This window comes from Pollicipes pollicipes, unplaced genomic scaffold, assembly GCF_011947565.3.
Source record: "Pollicipes pollicipes isolate AB1234 unplaced genomic scaffold, Ppol_2.1 Scaffold_4740;HRSCAF=5597_pilon_pilon_pilon, whole genome shotgun sequence".
In the NCBI taxonomy this organism is placed as follows: Eukaryota; Metazoa; Arthropoda; class Thecostraca; order Pollicipedomorpha; family Pollicipedidae; genus Pollicipes; species Pollicipes pollicipes.
The window spans coordinates 22,283,928-22,302,115 of NW_023596545.1; the positions used below are offsets into that span (position 1 = coordinate 22,283,928).

The 18,188-nt window shown below is 53.2% G+C and overlaps 1 protein-coding gene across 1 annotated transcript; it reads left to right on the forward strand.

Annotated features, from left to right (window-relative positions):
- The first annotated feature begins 3,564 nt into the window (after nt 1-3,564).
- Nucleotides 3,565-8,451, forward strand: l(3)73Ah (polycomb group ring finger 3-like lethal (3) 73Ah). The gene is made up of 6 exons (XM_037221892.1): nt 3,565-3,634; nt 4,565-4,735; nt 4,969-5,121; nt 5,725-5,864; nt 6,278-6,421; nt 7,520-8,451. Exons 2-6 carry the CDS (start codon nt 4,630-4,632, stop codon nt 7,643-7,645), a joined length of 669 nt encoding a protein of 222 aa, XP_037077787.1. The 5' UTR covers nt 3,565-3,634; nt 4,565-4,629; the 3' UTR covers nt 7,646-8,451.
- Nucleotides 8,452-18,188: the final 9,737 nt, after the last annotated feature.

Genomic DNA, 18,188 nt, shown 5'->3' on the forward strand with positions numbered 1-18,188 from the left:
TGTGAGGTTAGGCTACCAGGTGGGAAGCGTTTCTCTGTTTCGAGCAGTCCATCCTCTCCAGACGTACAACGGGGACAGATTTGATCGAAGTGACGACGGAACCGACGGCCATCTTGCAACAGAACCTGGCAAGATGGTCCGCAGACATCTAGCACGGTTCCTGGGAGCCACTTATAAGCCGAACCGGTCGCTTCTGTGACGAAGACTGGGTCTCCCGTACGGAACGATCCGTTTACAAAACCGCTCGCCGTGCTGCTGCGGTACTGCCTCTCCTCCGGCGGGTGGACCTGCGTCAGGTGCGTTCTTGGAGCGCGTTTGAACAGCATCTCTGCTGGGGCTTTCCCCCTTGCTGTATGTGGCGTATTCCTGTACTGGAACAACCACCTCTGGAGCTTCATGAGCAGCGGAGCGGGGCGTTGCTTCTTGATTCCGGTTTCACGAGCTTCACCATGTTTTCCGCTTGACCATTAGACGCAGAGTGACGCGGAGGGGTGAAGACATGGCGGATGCCGTTGGCGCTTGTGAAGTCGCCAAATTCTTTACTGGTGGAGCAGCCACCGTTGTCACTCACGATCACTGTGGTGATCCCATGCGTGACGAAGGTAATCCGTAGGTGGTCTACGGTCATTCTTGTGCTGACGTCGTTGGTTATCCAGACGTCTGGCCATTTGCTATAAGCATCCACCACGATCAGGAGCATCTTGCCTTCCACAAGGCCAGCGTAGTCAACATGTACTCTGTCCCACGGAGCGTCTGGGCACCTCCATGGCTGAGAGGGCACTTCAGGCTCTGCTTTCTGGTGTAGCTGGCATGTATCACAGACTTTGGTGAGCTCGGCAATGTCTGAGTCCATCCCAGGCCACCAGATCTGACTGCGCGCACGATGTTTCATAGAGAAAATGGATGGATGCCCTTCATGAAGGAGCTTGAGTGCCGTTTGGCGGCACCGTGGTGGCATTACCACTCGGCATCCCCAGAGCAAGCAACCGCCCTGGATACTCAGTTCGGCATTTCGGCACTGGTACGGCAGGAGAGCTGGCGACACCTCTGACGACTTGGGCCATCCGTACGGGTGTAGTGCAGAATTTCAGAGAGAGCGGCATCTCTTCTGGTCTATTCTCGAGCAGCGACCACAGTAACCAGTACTTCAACAGCTTCAAGCATGTGGACGACTTCCAAGAGCGGAGCTACTGCAGCCTCTGCCACCGTTTCAGAGGTTGGCAGGCGGCTGAGGGCGTGTGCTGCTGCATGCTGTTCTGCATTGCCGGGGATGCGTTCCAGCTGGTACTGGTACTGGTAGGTGTCCAGCGTGACCTTCCACTTCACCATGCGCGGTGGGACGGCTTCTGGCAGGTTCTTGGTTTTCTCGAGGAGCCCCAGGAGCGGCTTATGGTCGGTTCTGAGCGATGGAGGGTCTTCCATACACGAAGCTGTGGAATCGCTTGACGGCGAAGACCAGAGCCAGACTTTCACTGTCGATCTGACTGGAGTTTTTCAGCTTGGTTCAGAGTGTGGGAGGCGAAGGCGATTGGGCGTTCTCCTTCTGGTGTCATCTGAGACAACACAGCTCCTAGGCCATAGGAGCTGGCATCTGCTGACACGATGACTGGTGCATTACCGTCGGAGTGTGCGAGACAGGGAGCCTCTGAGAGAACCTTCGCTGCCCTGAAGGCGTCCCGCTGCTCTGTGCCCCGTCGCCACTCCACGTCCTTCCTCAGGAGTGCATACAACGGTGCGGCAACGGCACTCAGCTTCGGGCAGAAGCGGCTGTAGTGGTTCAGCATGCCGAAATACGTCCTCAGTTGTCTGACGTCTTCAGGATCTGGGGCGTCTCCCACAGATGCCACCTTCTGTTCTGTCGGGTGCAGACCTTCCTTGTCGATCCGCAGCCCGAGGTAGGAGAGGTCAGGCAGGAACCACCGTCACTTTTTTGGGTTGATTCTCAGGTTTTCCTGATCCAGTCGTCTCATGCTTCCCCCTGGTTAGCGAGACGTGCGGCGGCGTCCGGACCTGTGACACAAATGTCATCAAGAAACACCGTGGTGTTTGGGATGTCAGCTAGCAGGGTTTCGATGTGGCGCTGGAAGACAGCAGGATCACTGCTTACTCCCTACACCAGCCTGTTCCCTTTAAAAAGACCTTTCTGCGTGTTGACCACTGTGTAGTCTTGGCTTGACTCTGACAACGGAATCTGCAAGTACGCCTGTTCCAGATCGGTTATTGTGAACTTTTGACCTCCATCAAGTTGGGAGAGAAGCTCCTCCACTTTGGGCAGCGGATATTGCTCCAAGTGACTGGCTCTCTTTACGGTTAGGTTGTAGCTGCCGCAGACTCTCACTTTGCCATGCGTCTTCAACACTGTCACCAGGGGTGCATCCCACTGTGCTGACTTGCAGGGCTTCAGGATTCCGGCTTCGATTTGGCGATCCAGCTCTTCTTCCACCATTGGTCGGGGAGCCAGGGGCACCGGTCGCGGTTTGCAGAACACCGGTTTCACGTTCGGATTTATCTCCAGGTGGGCTTCAGTGTTGGCTTTTGCCAACTCAGGCTTCGTCAGATTTGGGAACTTTTTCAGCATCTTTTGTGCTGTTCCCTCCAGTGAGGCCTTCACATGGAAGATTGCATGCCAGTTGTTTCACCTTGGAAAGCTAATTTCTACCCAGTAGGGGCTTGCTGGATCCACGCACTACAATCAGGGGTAGTTGGCCTCTTGTGTCACTTTCTTGCAACAATCACCTTGACTTCCCCTACCACAGAGATGGGCTCACCTGTGTAGGTTTTCTGTCCCTGTCTGGATTCCTCCAATTTCCTGTTTGGCCACAGCTTGCGGAACAGCTGTTCCCACATCACTGACACTGTTGCACCAGTATCAACTTCCCACTGCACCGGCTTTCCATCCACTTGTACTGCTGTCTCGATTGGACGGTTTTCATTTGCTGTTGTCTCCTGTGTAGACTTGTTGATCCTCAGGAGGTACTCCTCAGGTGGACTTTCATGCTGAGCTTGCAGATTGTGTGCTTGGTCCATCTGTTTTACTCTGGTAAAACCATGCTGACCTTTGTTGCGGCTTGCGGCGTGCCGTTTGAGTGTGACCCCTCTTTCCACAGTGAAGGCGGTCCTGCTTTTTAAAGGGGCACTCCCACTGGCCATATGAGTTGGTTATATTTCCAAACGGCGCAGCGGAACATGTTGAAACACTGCCGTAATTCGCTGCGCTATAATACCACAGTAATCATTTGATGTCTACCACGTATAGAGCCGACTTTTCGCACGTGATTCTGCATTTTGCACTTTCTTGCCTCCAAGGCTGCCAATCCGCGTATGCTTGACACGTACAAGCATCTTAAATATTTTTGGAGGGTGTATAAGCCCGGTGCGCAACCGCCCTCTGTTTTGGACGGTGTATAAGCCCGGTGCGTAACCGCCCACCGTTTTGGAGGGTGTGTACGCACTGCCTATTTTTAAAGGGCAAGAGATATGTTCCTTTGGATTCTTGTTACCGTGGTCCCGTACATTTTTATAGTTCTTGGTGTGTAGTAATGTTGTGACCACGCGCAGCAACGGCGCTAGGGCCGCGGCGGCTGTGTGTCTGCGGTGCTCGGGTGCTTGCTGTGGTAATTGCTTAAATTCCAAGGTAAGAGTATGGGTGTACCTGTTTTACGACTATTTACGATATGTTCTCCCTTAAAAATGATGATTGATGGATAATTTTGTTTTGACATGAGGTATCAACGTATACTATCACTGACCTCGCAAGTCATTTTATCATGAAGCACGCTATCGTGCCTTAAGTAAGCTAATGTGATGGTTGCCTTGAAATTTTGATGACTTCCCAAATTAGAACTTGTGCCACACCTGTACCCCAACAAGATCTCATCAAATTCTGCCACGATTGCTAGCCAGATTTCACGCAAGCATGCCCTGAAAGTATTTCTGATGCCATCTTCAGTTGAAAATTCAGAGCAATGTGGTTGGGGCTGCATTTGGCACAACCATGCTTTGGATGCAGCTCAACCAACATCATCTAAGTATCCAGCAGAATGGGCAGTTTTTTTGTGGTTGACACAATTTGTGTACAATGGAATTGTGGCTTAGCTGGGGCATGCTTAATATTCTGGGCTTTTTTGGTATTCCTTCCTCCTGAAATGCAGTCTGTAGTAACATAGAATGATGCAAGTACAGAAACATAGTCAAACATTGAAAAATTTTCAGCCAACTCATGGATAGATGGACTAGCTCATGGCCAATGTGGGTAGAATTGGATTTTTGATGGTTAAGTAATTGTTATTGCTGAGATTTCATAAAGCTCATTTCTACCTATCTGGATACAGTAAGGTGCAAAATGAGGTGCTAAATTCTGGTACACCTTTGTATGCACTGCTAGATTTCTCTTTAATCATGTGCACCAAAATTTTACCTTATCTGCATAGTACACTTCCTGTGCTATATTCACTGATATATGAATGGTGGCTGATATATATGTATGTGTATATACCAGTCACCATACTTGTCCAAGGGAGAGAATGTTTGATTATGTTAAAATTGTTTCAAACTGTTTTTTCAGCTATCTTGAAGAATTTTGTCCAGACCTCATATTGACCACTGCATACCTTGCAAGCTGAAGAGGAGATGGAAGTTGAAATCAAGCTAGAAGATATTAATCCACACATTACCTGCAAGATTTGCAAAGGATATTTTGTGGATGCCACAACTATTACTGAATGTCTTCACACATGTAAGCTGGTTGTCATCAAGCAACCTATCCTTTTATGCAGATAGGCATATGCTTGTCCTTTCTCTTTACCAAAGTATAAATTGTGTGCACTATGATTGTAGCTTTGGGATAAATGATCCTTATTGTATGAAAGAAATGGTTAATGCTGTTTTGTCAATTATTGCTTGTTATTACACTCCACAAAAGTGGCACCTGATCTCAGAAGCTCCTGCATGTAATCATGTTGCCTCCAGTCTGCAAGAGCTGTCTAGTGAAGCACCTGGAAGAGCGGAACACCTGCCCAGAATGCAGCAGCATCATCCACCAGTCCCACCCGCTGCAGTACATCAGCTTTGATAGGACCATGCAGGACATCGTCTTCAAGCTGGTCCCCAACATACTGGAAGGTAATTACTGAGATAATGTTAGGTACTGTGCCATCTATACTTCAGTCTAAACATTGCAAGGGTCCTAACTGGTCAGCAATGTGGAACCATGTTGGGACAGGGCAGTGTAGGCTTGGATCCTTTGAAGCATGTTTGCCCTGGTTTTACAAGAAGGTGAATGTCCACCATTATTTTTGTGCTGAACTTTGTTATAGTGATTGCACAACACTACCTGGCTTAACACCTCCAGCCCAAAATGTTTTGACTATCATTCAAGTGGCCATCTACAGTTCAGAGTCATTATGCTCAGTCATCAAGGGCAGAATGAGGTCTGTGTCAGCTCTGCCTACATGTCTTCTAAAAAAAGAGACACCTTTTACAAATGATGATGAATAGTTAGGTTGCACAGACACCAGCCAACTGCAGGGATATGTGCGTGGGGACAGTTTTGATCCAGTGCTGCCACCCAGTCCCGCGGCACAGTCATCTCACGCACCGGTGTTTTCCACGCAGATTGCAAGGGAGTGCTTTTGGAACTTAGTCTGCCTCACCTGTCTCGGATGGCATCCTTTCTGGAGCCATCAGCACAGGCCTGTGCGGACTAACCTGGTGTCTATGCCGCAGATGAGATGGAGCGCGAGCGGCTGTTTTACAAGACACGTGGCCTGCCCAACCCCAAGGACCAGACGGCGGCCGAGGACGAAGTCAATGGTGTGGCCGAGGAGGCCGTCAAGGGCCAGGACTATCACCGGCTGGACGAGCAGGTCCGTGTCGCGCCGACGGCGCCGCCCGCCGCCGGCCGGCTGCAGCATACCCGCTCTGTTGTGTGACTGTATGCCTGCTGACGGACCGACATACCCGGCCGCTTGTGACTGTATCTCATCGGCGGTATGGTATCTCACGCCGGTGCTGTGGGATGAACCGAAGCTGCTGCTGGGACGTCATGAATCACACCTTGGCGGCTGTGTGCCGGCATTATGCCGCAGCTTACGGTGTGGGAAACAGAAAGGATACTGACTCTGTTGGGCCTAATCCCATCAACGTCGTTTCTTGTGGTCGATGACGGTGCTAAGTCAGTTCTGCCCATTTGTATTTCGCCTGTTTATAGTTGCATATCATGAGCGAAGTAAGGTGTCCTCCCACGGCCAGCGTACTCACCCTGTGTTCCCCTGGACAGGTCAACATTTCTCTAGCATGTTCAAGTTCCAAACTGAGCAAGCTGAACCGTGAACACATCCGCTGCTCTGCTCAAGCTACTATCACGCACCTCAAGAAGTTTGTCGCTTTGAAGATCCTCAACAGTATGGACAAGTACAAAGAGGTAATACAGAATGCATCGCGGGCATTTCTTGCACCAGACCTGCCATCCAGTGGGGCTTGCTGCTAACTGAGGTGCCTGTTGTACTCCATAGATGGCATGTGTGTTGAGCTGGACTGTAGTCCAAACAAACCGTTAAGGCCACCATCACAACATCCACCTCCCTATCCTTCATCGTTTCATCCAATATCCGCAGAAGGCCTCACAACTGCAGGCATACCGTGGTCATGGGCCACGAGCCCACCTGACGCGCGCCCCGACCAAAGTCCCGCCCGAACGCCTGCTCCAACTGTCCAGGGTCCCCGGCCACAATATATTGCACCTGACGGTGTGGCAGAACGGAGAGCGGAAGCGTGGCATTGCCGGGTGATTTGCGCTCTGCAGCGGATATAGGCTGGGGTGGCCGCTGTAGTGCCCCGCGCCTGACCACCGTCCTCTCAGTCGGGTGTTGTCAGGCCGCATTGGTCTTTGGAGGCCGAAAAAGCCGTAACCGAGCCCAGCTAAAGTGACATTGGGGCTTGTGCAAAGCAGGGTAAGCCATGCGGCGCAAATCACGCGCCGTGTACGCTGCTCCTTAGACGACGTCAACATGGTGTGTTCCCCGAGATCTGGAGACCGCGATCAGTCATTGCACCCCCGTTCCGGTTGGCTGTACTCGTTCTGTTCCCCGCACATGACATGACTGGGACTCGGAGAAGACGTTGTTTGCAATCGTCTGTACTGTGTGCAACGCTGTTCGCACAACATGCTATTTTAGTTCGTGGCGCGTTCTTTTATGCATACTTCGTATTGCGTCTATGGATATTGGCAGACGTGCGGGTACTGGTTTGTCCGAGCTCTCTGGATTACCCGTAGACGTGCCTTTGTTTGGTTTCGCGTGCTTGCAGCATTCGTTCTTTGCGTTTCGTTTGGTTCTGCTCAGATAGCAACGGCTGCTCAGGTTATGTAGGCATACATGTTGTGAACAGTAAGTTTTTTTTTTAGTTATCAATCTACATAATTTTATCTACGTCGATGAAGCCTGTCCTAAAAAAATATAACGCGTCCACTGCGTTCTTGGAGGGCCGTCGGAGGAGCTGACGCCGTCGTCTCCATCCTCAGATCGACATCTTCTGCAACGACGAGATGCTGGGCAAGGACCACACGCTCAAGTTCGTGTTCGTCACGCGGTGGCGGTTCAAGGAGCCGCCCATGCAGCTCAGCTACCAGCCGCGCGAGGACGTCTGACCGCGCCCGTGGACTGGGTGGACATGTCAGCTGTGGACATGTGGACGTGCGCTGCAGCCGCAGACTTCAGCCACGGACCTGCGCGAGCGAGCGTCGATGGACGGCGCCTGTGGGCCGGATGGCGCGTGACTGTCCGTGTGGACGCCCCTGTGGACCGGGTGGAAGCACGACCTCGGTTGTGGCGGCCGCGTCGCAGGTGGAGCGACCCCGAGCGCGCCGGAGGCCGCTGGCCCTCGGCGGGGGGACGCGGGGAGCGTGAGCAGCTGGGCACGGTGCTCAGAACCGGCTGTGAGTGGGACGCGCCGCCGGTCGGGCGAGCGTGCCGGCGCAGAGGCAGACTCGCCCTGCTGGGCCGGGCGTCAGGCGCAGTCGGCAACCCTGGAGAGCACCGCTCTACGCCAGCCATCGTGCGGGGAGGTCTGTGACGCGGACGCTTCGCGCCCTGTCGGCAGGCGTCGGGGGGAGGGGGTTGTGGCGCCGATGGTGGCCACGGTGACCCCCGTTCCCTGTGACGCGATTTTTGAGTGATTTTTTGTGTTTGTTTTCTGTCAGTGGACGTCACTGCCGCAACTCGTTGGGTTTGCTATGCCTCAGGCGCCGTCCGAAGCTCGCGTTTGTCGTGTTGTGTCTGTCATTCGTAGTGTATTGAAGGCGAACACTGGTCCTGTTTTGTGCTCATGAGACGCTCAGATGTCGGTGTGTACCCTTTGACAGCGTCATAATGGCAGTTCGATGCGTTTGGTGTCTGATACTATTCCTTGATGCGTTCTGTACCCGTGGCATTCAAATAAAGCATGGCATGTTTGTAGAAACGCTCTAATGTCTGGATCCCGAGTCACGTGGGACTGTCTGGCTATGAGTTAGCTGAGCAGACCGCCGAGTCTGCTACGCTTCCACATCTGATAGTACTCTGCGAATCCGCACAAACGACATGTCCGTAAAAGGGAATGAGTTGTGCTGGCCAAATAGCACGGCCGCATGCACACTTCGATTAAACAGCGCCCAAGAATTTTCGCCATGCAGCAGATGCGACCAAACGCTGACTGTCACCCATGTCTCGGTCGGATGTCGACAGCTGTCTGCCGAAAGACAGAAATTCTTCGGCGGCCTGGGGCCACTGACGTCATAGTCGGAAAACATCCCGATGTCGAACCTCATCAATCGCTGAAGTTTCTTAGGACTGCCGGTTTGCATGTCATGTGCTCACCTTTTTAGCAATATAACGCTCAGTAAGAGGAGGATTCGAGCCCGAAATGGCCTCAGCAACCGGTGTTCTCCCAAAAGCCGCCAAACGCCATCGTGGATACGCTTTAATAGATACGCATTCTAAGGCTGAACCTCGCTGGTTGGTTAGCTTTCAAGTGTCCTAGCTAGCGATAGAATTGAACGACATAAAAACTCTCCAGTACTACAGCACCCTTATCGGTTTCGATCGCGCCATTCTCGGCTTTTTGCGAGTGTGCTGTCAAATGATGAACCTAGCCTTTATTCTTTGGAAGTCAGCTGATAATTTTATGCGGATACTTTTATTCACACATGCAGCCTGTAGAAGTGGGTATTCGCGCATTTGGTCGCCAGAGACGACCAGGTGAAGCGTGCGCTCGCGCACTGTTGAATGGCTGAACGGGTATTAAGCTGGGTGAAGCAAAGACCGTAACATTTGTCAGCAGATATGCTACTGAAGACCCAAAACAGATCTCTGAAACTCATAAATATGGAGCCAACTGGGATCCAGGATCCACTTTTGGGATCCAGACACATGCATGTTCCCTAGTTGATGCGGGAAGCCTCAGAATGTATCATTGGGTACCAACCGCTCGTGTGAGCATCCGGCCGTCCTTGGCGACCGCGAGCTGAGAGTGTCCGACTGTCGCCAGCCGACCGAGGGTCTCCTGATCACAGGCGTCTCGCGCCCACATGGGCACCAAGTACCTGCTCGTAGTCCCCCAAAATCATTTGTCGAGCCATGTAGCTGCTATCCCATTGCAGCCTCTTAACGGCGTTCCATCTCGAGTCGCAAGTCACAGGTATTCGTTGCTAACTGACCTCGGAGTCTTCCACTGAGTGGCCGTCTGACCTGATTTGATGTCACTTCACAACCCCGCAGCGTTTGTGACGATTAACGCCCCGCCCAATCAATCTAGAAGGACCGCTAACTGACCCTCCAGTGAGCCTCGGCACCAGTGACTAGCTAGCAGCGGGCTGTCAGTGTGATTTATGATTGTGGAATGTGACTGAAACATGACTATGGACTAGGCTGTAGTCATGGCTACCAGCCCAACGACCCCACCCCATAGTATCGAACTGTCCCACCGACGGGTACCTCGCAGGCTCGCTACCGTCCGGTCCACCGCCACCACCATCACCAACATCGCCGTCATCAGCCGCCGACGCTCAGCAACTGACCTGCACTTCACCCCGCTGTCGTCACCCGCCCGGCTGGCCGCCGCCCGTCCCCCGTCGACCCCGCCCCCAGCCCTGACGTCACGTGTCGCGGCTGCGGCGCGGGCCCGCTACCACCGGCCGCCCGCCTGTACCGGCTATGGTAATGCCGCGGGTTCGGCGGCCCGGCGCCAGCGGCCGCACGCCGGCGACCCATGCAAATGCGCCGCTGGTGACGTGCTGATGGATGGTAGGTGCGCGCTGGACGCCGCCGCAGAGCATACATTGTCCCTGAGAGGCGGCGGCGGTGGCGGCGGACGGTGGCGCCGCCGCCGGAGAGGGGTGAGGAGCGGGACCGGCCCAGGCGGCCAGACGGACGGAGACGTGCAGAGGCAGGTGAGCACGGGGAAAGGTCGTGTGAGGGGTCAGACGGGCCGATGGGGTAGTGCAGAGGTCAGGTGGGGGCGGAGATAATGTCGCGTGTGGGTCAGACGGGCCGTCAGGGTCGCGCAGAGGTCAAGTGGGTACTGGGATGGAGTCGTGGTACGGCCAGAGCGGCGGTTTGGGTCACGTTGGCGTCAAAGGAGGGCTGGGATTGGCTCGTGTCGGGGTCAGAAAGACAGATGGGTCGTGCGGAGGTCAGGTGAGGACTGAGACCGGGTCGTGGCGTGGTAGGAGGGATAGACGGGGTCGTGTAGAGGCCATGCGAGGGCTGGGACTGAGCCGTGTCGGGTGAGTGAACAAGGACGTGTGAGAACAGGGTGAGATGAGATGAAGTTCCAGAGCCGTGTTAGGCGGAGGTGAAGTGCATGTCTGAGCCACGTTGGAATCGGATTAGCGCTAATAATGAGCTGCTCCGGAAAGATTTGAGGACTGGGATGGAGAAGCGTCAAAATCTGGTGAGACCTGAGCGAACCGTGCTTTTGGAATGAGATTTTGAGAGCCGTGCCGCTGGCATTAGACAGAGAACCATGCTTCTGTGCCAGATGATATTTTTGTCAACGTGTGCAGCGTTATAGCCGAGTGGGACCTGTGTTTCAGCTGCGTCGAACTCAGGCGGCCCTTTGTCCCTGAGATATATCGGGTCTGGGTAGTGCGTATTTCGGGGATGGTTGAAGTTCGAGAGGGAGCAAGAATCTCTCAAACTGCAATGTTGCAATTAACGTTATACCTCTATGTTGCACGTTAGATATCGAAATGTTGGGCTTTGGAGGACTGGATCATCTGTTCCGGGGATCGATTTCATTTGACAGCGTTGGGGTCAGGTGGATCTGTGTATAGCTCGCGCCATAGTCAGGTGGCCCATGAAGCGGAGCCAGGTGGGAACTGAGTTGGATTCAGCTGACACCTTTGTCGCTGTCAGGTGGATGCCGCATGTGGGCCATGCGTGTATCCTGCCACAGCTGCATCCAAATCAGATGGGGTCTGTGTGCGGCTCCCATCGGACCTAGGTGGGACTGATTGGGATCATGACGGGGTCAGGTAGGACCAGTCTCCGGGCCAGGCGGAACGCCTCCTCTGAACTGTGTCGACCCTCCTGGTTTGCTGACTGCCACATCTCTGGGAGAATTTGGAGCTGCTCAGAGAAGGGGCGTTACTAGCGGAGGGGCTGTGCGTATAGGCTTTGGTCCTCGCATGACTCTCCTGGCAACACCGACCGTTATTCTGTGCTTTAACGGGGTGGCCCGCCCACAGTATCAGTTTGTCCCCAAAGATTATCGATTCGTCCATGATGTCACGTACTGGTGACGCCCCTGCTTTGTAGCCGCCATGGGGTTATGAGACAGCACTATATGCCTATTTTCAGCACTAGCTGACCCTTCAGTTTCCGGACAGATTGCATCTTGTTTTTATTTGGCTGTTTAGAAACCATAGAGACATGGGTAACCCGGGGACATACAGACTAACGAGATACCCGTCCCAGCTCGCTAACTCGAATCAGGCGCCATGCACCTCACGCACTCCAATCTAAAAATGGAACCAATTGAGAGAGAGCACTGGGTGAAGTCGGCCGTGCAGACGGCGCTTCGTATGCAGGGAGAGCTTGCGGTGGCGCGCCGATCCTGATCACCGTTAGCAACAGGTGGTTATGCTGGAGCAGACCGGCCGGCCGTCTGCGGGCAGCGGGGTGGGAAGTGAGCAGCGGGAGCGTGCTGGAGCAGACCGGCCGGCCGTCTGCGGGGAGCGGGGTGGGAAGTGAGCGGCGTGAGCGTGCTGGAGCAGACCGGCCGGCCGTCTGCGGGGAGCGGGGTGGGAAGTGAGCGGCGTGAGCGTGCTGGAGCAGACCGGCCGGCCGTCTGCGGGCAGCGGGGTGGGAAGTGAGCGGCGTGAGCGTGCTGGAGCAGACCGGCCGGCCGTCAGCGGGGAGCGGGGTGGGAAGTGAGCAGCGTGAGTGTGCGGCTGCGTGCACAGATATTATCACCGTTAGCAACAGGTGGCCGTGCTGGAATACACCGGAGCTAGGATCAACCGAGTGCTAGGGGACCGAAAGCCGTAGACGAACGCCACCTAGTGTAATGTGCTGCTATAAGTGCGCGCTTGAAACATGCTAATAAAAGTGCTTGATTGAGGAAACAGACTAATGTTCATTTACAGAGGCTCTTGGGTGAGGTACGTTCAGCGAGCGAGACGAATTAACATGTTGTTACGAGACAGCGCACTGCTTGGAGACATACAATTGGTTTATCAACCTGTGGGGATAGCTCACATTTGCAGCCGGAACGTCACCGGCTATTTCCGACCATTTTTTTTAAAACCGAGAAGTAGAATATGCAACGTGCATTAGGCTGCTAAACTTATGGTTGCAGAAGACACGGACGCTAACGCGTACCGATGTACTAACACCTGCAAATCGCTCATTGCTTCCCCACGCATCACTCGGTTGCATGCGCTGAAGCAGCAACTGGAACAACGCAAGTCAGCCTCGGCGGCGCTGGCAGGCCGCCCGACACAGAGCCGTCACGAGCGTGCCTGCGACCTGCGGGTGTCCCCCCCCCCCCCCGCCGACGCTGACGCGGCAGCATTAGCGCGCCGCCCGATGCGGGCGCCGCGTCGCGTCGTGGCCCCCGGCCCGCTCGCTATATTCATGTCTGCCGGTTTGCAGGGACGGTATGCCCCGGGGCGTCCTGCCACCGGCGGCCCCATACGCCGGCCGCGTCCTGCTGTGAAGACAAACGGCCATTGAACCACGCCCAGGCCCGTGCCGCTGCATACGGCCGGGGCGCGCGCGGCGCGGCGCCATAAGTGCGCGTCTGGTGCTACCGGCGCACCAGTCGGGCTCACAGCGCCGCCGGCACCAGTGGCACCGGTGTGTGGTGAGTGGTGAGGGTATTTTTGGTGGGTCTCCGTATCGTGTGAGCGGTGGCGGTGCCGCGAGGTGGGGACGAAGGCCTGTGGGTACTTCGGTAGGTCTGCATTGCCGACAAGCTCGAGCTCTCTTCCTCGCGCATCACGTGGGAGAAAGGCAGCACTAGGTGGAGGTTTTTTCGACTGTGAATCAGAACCGAGAGCTGCGTTCACCGAACATTTCTATACGACGCGCACATCTGTGACACAATGCGCACAAAAGCTAGAAGTTGCAAACGGCTTCGTGCATTCAACAGAACACAGTCATCGAAACTGCAATGGCTCTATGTCTTTGCCCCACAGCCGGGCCCACGAAGAGCCCACCCGAACCCGAACCGGAACCCGAACGTGAACCCGGATATCTCCAAATGGGACCGGCCGTTTTCGCCTGCGAGGCGCATGCAAATACGACCCCATCTTCTCGACGTGCCCAGCACCATGGCTGTTGCACACCGCCGCACGCCCCGACCTGGTTCATGACGTCATAGCTGAAACTTAAAGCCCCGGGTGAGTCACCGGTCCAAATGCCAGATGACTCCCACCGACGCGACACCTGAATGCGGGGTTGCAGTAACTGATACCAAGCAGGGTAGCAGCACCCAGGCTTGCACGGTAGCGACTTGAACAGCTTGTGAAATTCGTAACGACACCCAATATGCGGTGTAACAGATCATCTCCTTCACTCCGCATGACGAAATGCGTACGATGCCGCGTATGTCGCGTATGCCACAGCTTGCGATTATAGTCCCGCGAGGGTTTGTTCAGGTGCAACAGGTACCCGATAACATTCAGCTTTTACCCCACCGTTCGTACCTGGCGCGCAGCCCAGAAAGAGAGTGTCTGTTTTCCCATTGTTTGTGTGTCAGTGCAGCATGCAAGGTCCAACATGTAGTATGTAAGTGTTCCGCTGAAATCGCCGAGGGAGGGTGCTACCCCCGGGATTGCTGCCTCTTCCAAAGCCCGCAGGCGGTCAAGACGGAACAATCGCGCTGCCTCTTCCAAAGCCCGCAGGCGGTCAAGACGGAACAATCGCCGCCAACGGAGACGGGTGACTGTACAGCAGACTAAAACGCTGCGACTGTGAAGAGAGCTATCTGTCGACAGTCTATCCAGTTAACACTGTCATGGAATTGCTCTCTTTATGGCCAGTCGTGCTGCATCGAAGTTGGACGGCAAGCTCTCAACGCAAGAGGCGCCTTCGACTAGTGAGGGCCACGTCCGCGAGACTGTCGCGACTCGTCATTCCGGTCGTCATATCAGCAGGGCAAAAAGCAAATAGGGAAAAGTTTTCGAAACAATTATTCCAGAACAGTAATGCACATGTACTTAGTTAGAAGCAAGTCTCTGGCGCTCCATACAGAGCCAGCCATGTGTTATTCACCACGTATAATCATCGTTCGGCAACGCGCCCATCGAGCGTTGGTACGAAACGTGTGACGGTGCGGCGGTACAAACCCAGGTACCAAAGGTCCCAAAGGTGCGGCGGCACACGCCCAGGTACCAATGGTACCAAAGGTGCAGCGGCACACGCCCAGGCAACAAAAGCATCAAAGGTCCCGCAGTACACGCCCAGGTACCAATGGTACCAAAGTTGCGGCGGCACCCGCCCAGGTACCAAAGGCACCATAGGTGCGGAGGCACAGCCAAGGTACCAGAGGTACCAAAGGAGCGGCGGTACATGCTCAGGTACTAAAGGTATTAAAGGTGCGGCAGTACACGCCCAGGTACCAAAGGTACCAAAGGTGCGGTGGCACACGCCCAGGTACCAAAGGTACTATAGGAGCGATGGTACACGCCCAGGTACTAAAGGTACCAAAGGTGCAGCGGCACACGCTCAGGAAGTGTATGCCCATCATGCTTTCCTCATTTGGAGTCGGCAATGGCCGACGGCTATCAAACTTACGCGATGCCAGTCACAGTACGGGGCTGTGTGGTGGCTGGAAAACACGGGCCCTGGGACACGAGCTAACGAAGAGCAGATGTGACAATCGACTTTCTAATCCGTGTCTGATCTGTGAACCTTTTTGTCCGTTCCAGAAAATTTGAGTTCAGGTTAACGTATGCCAGCATTGGAAAAAGTGGTTCTTTAATGATGCCTGTCCACCGGTAAGAATGCATTATCGCAATTTCGAAGCCTCTTTTTAGCATACGCACAACTGCGCACCGTAATTCGCAAGATGAGTGTTTGTGTGGGGGGAGGTGAACAGCTAAAAAAGGGAGAAATCTGCCCCCGAAATGCGCCAAAAGCGGGTTTCTCCCCGGATTTGACCCAGTGTCTTCTCAAAGCTGGGGGTGTGGGGTGAAGCTCAAGTGGGGGAGGGGGGGGGGGTCTGAAACCTTCCCTGAAATGACTAAGAAACTACATCCCTGGCGCGGGGCATGCAACCGTCCAGGCCGTTCGAACATGTGAGGTAGCAATGTATTTATACATGAATATATACGAAGATACACACACACACACACACACACACACACACACACACACACACACACACACACACACACACACACACACACACACACACACACACACACACACACACACACACACACACACACACACACACACACACACAAATATGGTATATATATATATATATATATATATATATATATATATATATATATATACATATACGCTGTACATAGGTATGTATGTGCACATGCATGTCTGTGTATTTGCAGGGGCAATACATGCATAAGGTGATATCTCACGTGCATTTCCACTGCAATCCTTTTTATGGCTCTCAGCCAATTCTGCATCCGGTTCCGTTCACGTGAGCTGCTCTCGATGTGCCGATTGTGCCGGCCGGATGCTGGGCATTGGTCGGGTGACTGACACCTGGCCCATGCAGTGCATCACCGCACTGACTTGCATGAGCCGTAGGCCGCGGCCATGCGTGCCGTTTACTCAGCACACATGGCGCCTATCGCGTCACCCCCCGCCCCCCCTGCCATTTCCTGCAGGTACTACGCCTGCTGATGTCTGAAAACCAGCGGCTCGGTCGGCACACGCAAGTCCTGCTCCATAGACAATGCCAACAAATATCGCCACAGCAAACGCATCCAGAGAATATCTCACCTCTCATGTCATCTCACGCCACACCTGCTATTTACATCGGCAACTTCGCTACTTAGTTTTTGAAAGCTGATGTCGCATTCTGTGTATGCAGATTTAAATACGCAAGATATTATCGAGCGCACCTGCTGACGGTCTGGACGGCAAAACTGGGCAGGTGGTATATGACATTCTTGGTTCCAGTTACATGTCATTTCATTATATTAATTTTGAATAGAATTAATCCCTCGATCTTCTCTTTTGACAAGCGCCAAATCCGATCCGGTCTAGTGTGCCCATCCAAAATATTCCCTGCCAAAAGTCGCGTAAATCCATCAATGACCAGGTCTACGAAAGATTGTCAAATTAGACATGATTATAATACTCTCATAACTTCTTACATAATTTCTCATTCTTTCCACCCGTTCAAAACTGCCGCCCGAGGCCGGGTAAACGCATTCGGCAACCTAAGTAGCACCCCTAAGTATAGGATAAACAGCAGCGGGTCAGCACATCAACTGGAAATCAGGACTCTCGGCTGAGATCTCGCCTGACGACTTAAGCAGAGGTACATGAAGTTCTTTGGGGCACTTAAATTGAATGAAAAATATTCTATAGTTACCCACATCGAGGACGTTTGACATGCGATATGAATGGAAGCCAAATATGTCGATGACAGCTGTCTACGGCTACTCTAGTGTCTAGCATTACAATGATCTGTTCGCATTTTCAATATTGTGCGTGGCGCCGAAACGTAACAGGTACAGAGACAAGTGGAGCCAAAAGGAATATCGCGCATTCTGCCCTGGTAACTGACTCGCGTAAGCGAACACAGAATGTTTGAGAGGGAATTCTTCAATCTTTGAGAGGTTACCGAACTGCCTCCCCCATTTTGACGGGTATCCATAAATCGATCAGCTAATCGATTCCAGTGTAAGTCATTAGGAGAAATCCCGAGAAGTCCCGCCCGATGGGCTGCTACAGTTTTCGTGGTCTCACAAATAGGGATGTGATTCGTCTTAGCCTTGAAAACATGAGAATAATAAGGCGAAATAATTTGTGTTTTGCCCTCTTGTGGGCTAGCCTGGTATGCCAATGTCATTCGATATAATCCATTTCTTGCAAATTGCTTGTTGTCGACGGCGTTTAGTATTTCTAACGCTGAATTGGCAAGACGAAGTAAGCACAGCGGTTTTGAATAACTCTCAACCTAAGGTGGAACTAGCCCCCTTAATGAAAACTGATCCCTCCGCCAATGAAGCAAACAGTTTGTGTGGTTGGTAAAATATCATCTGATGCATTTGTATGTAAGGTGACTCCCAGACCCACCAAAAACGAGCAATAGTTAGTTTTTTTTCTCTCTCTCCAGTACATCATTGAATATGTTTCGAGCTTTCATGCGTCTGACGCGATTTCACGTTCCGGCTGTCAGTGTAAACTCTAGAATGACAGGATCAGCTCGATTGATTTTCAGGTGGTTAATGTGGCACCCGTGTAAAGCACAAATGAACCTCACCGCACGCAAACAAGAATAAAACGCTGCGGTGGTCAAGACGGATGACTGCTTTCTGTTTTACGTTAGCTTAAGTACACTGAATATTTTTTGCTTGCGTTTACTTTCTATGCGTTTAGAGTAAATCCCAGCGTTCCCAATGCCCTTTGGCTGGGTAGACTTCGATCTGACCTTAAAGTTGAAGCTTGACCTTGACCCAGTAACTTCGGCAGAATGGTCGCTCCGTCTTAGACACCATAGAATGG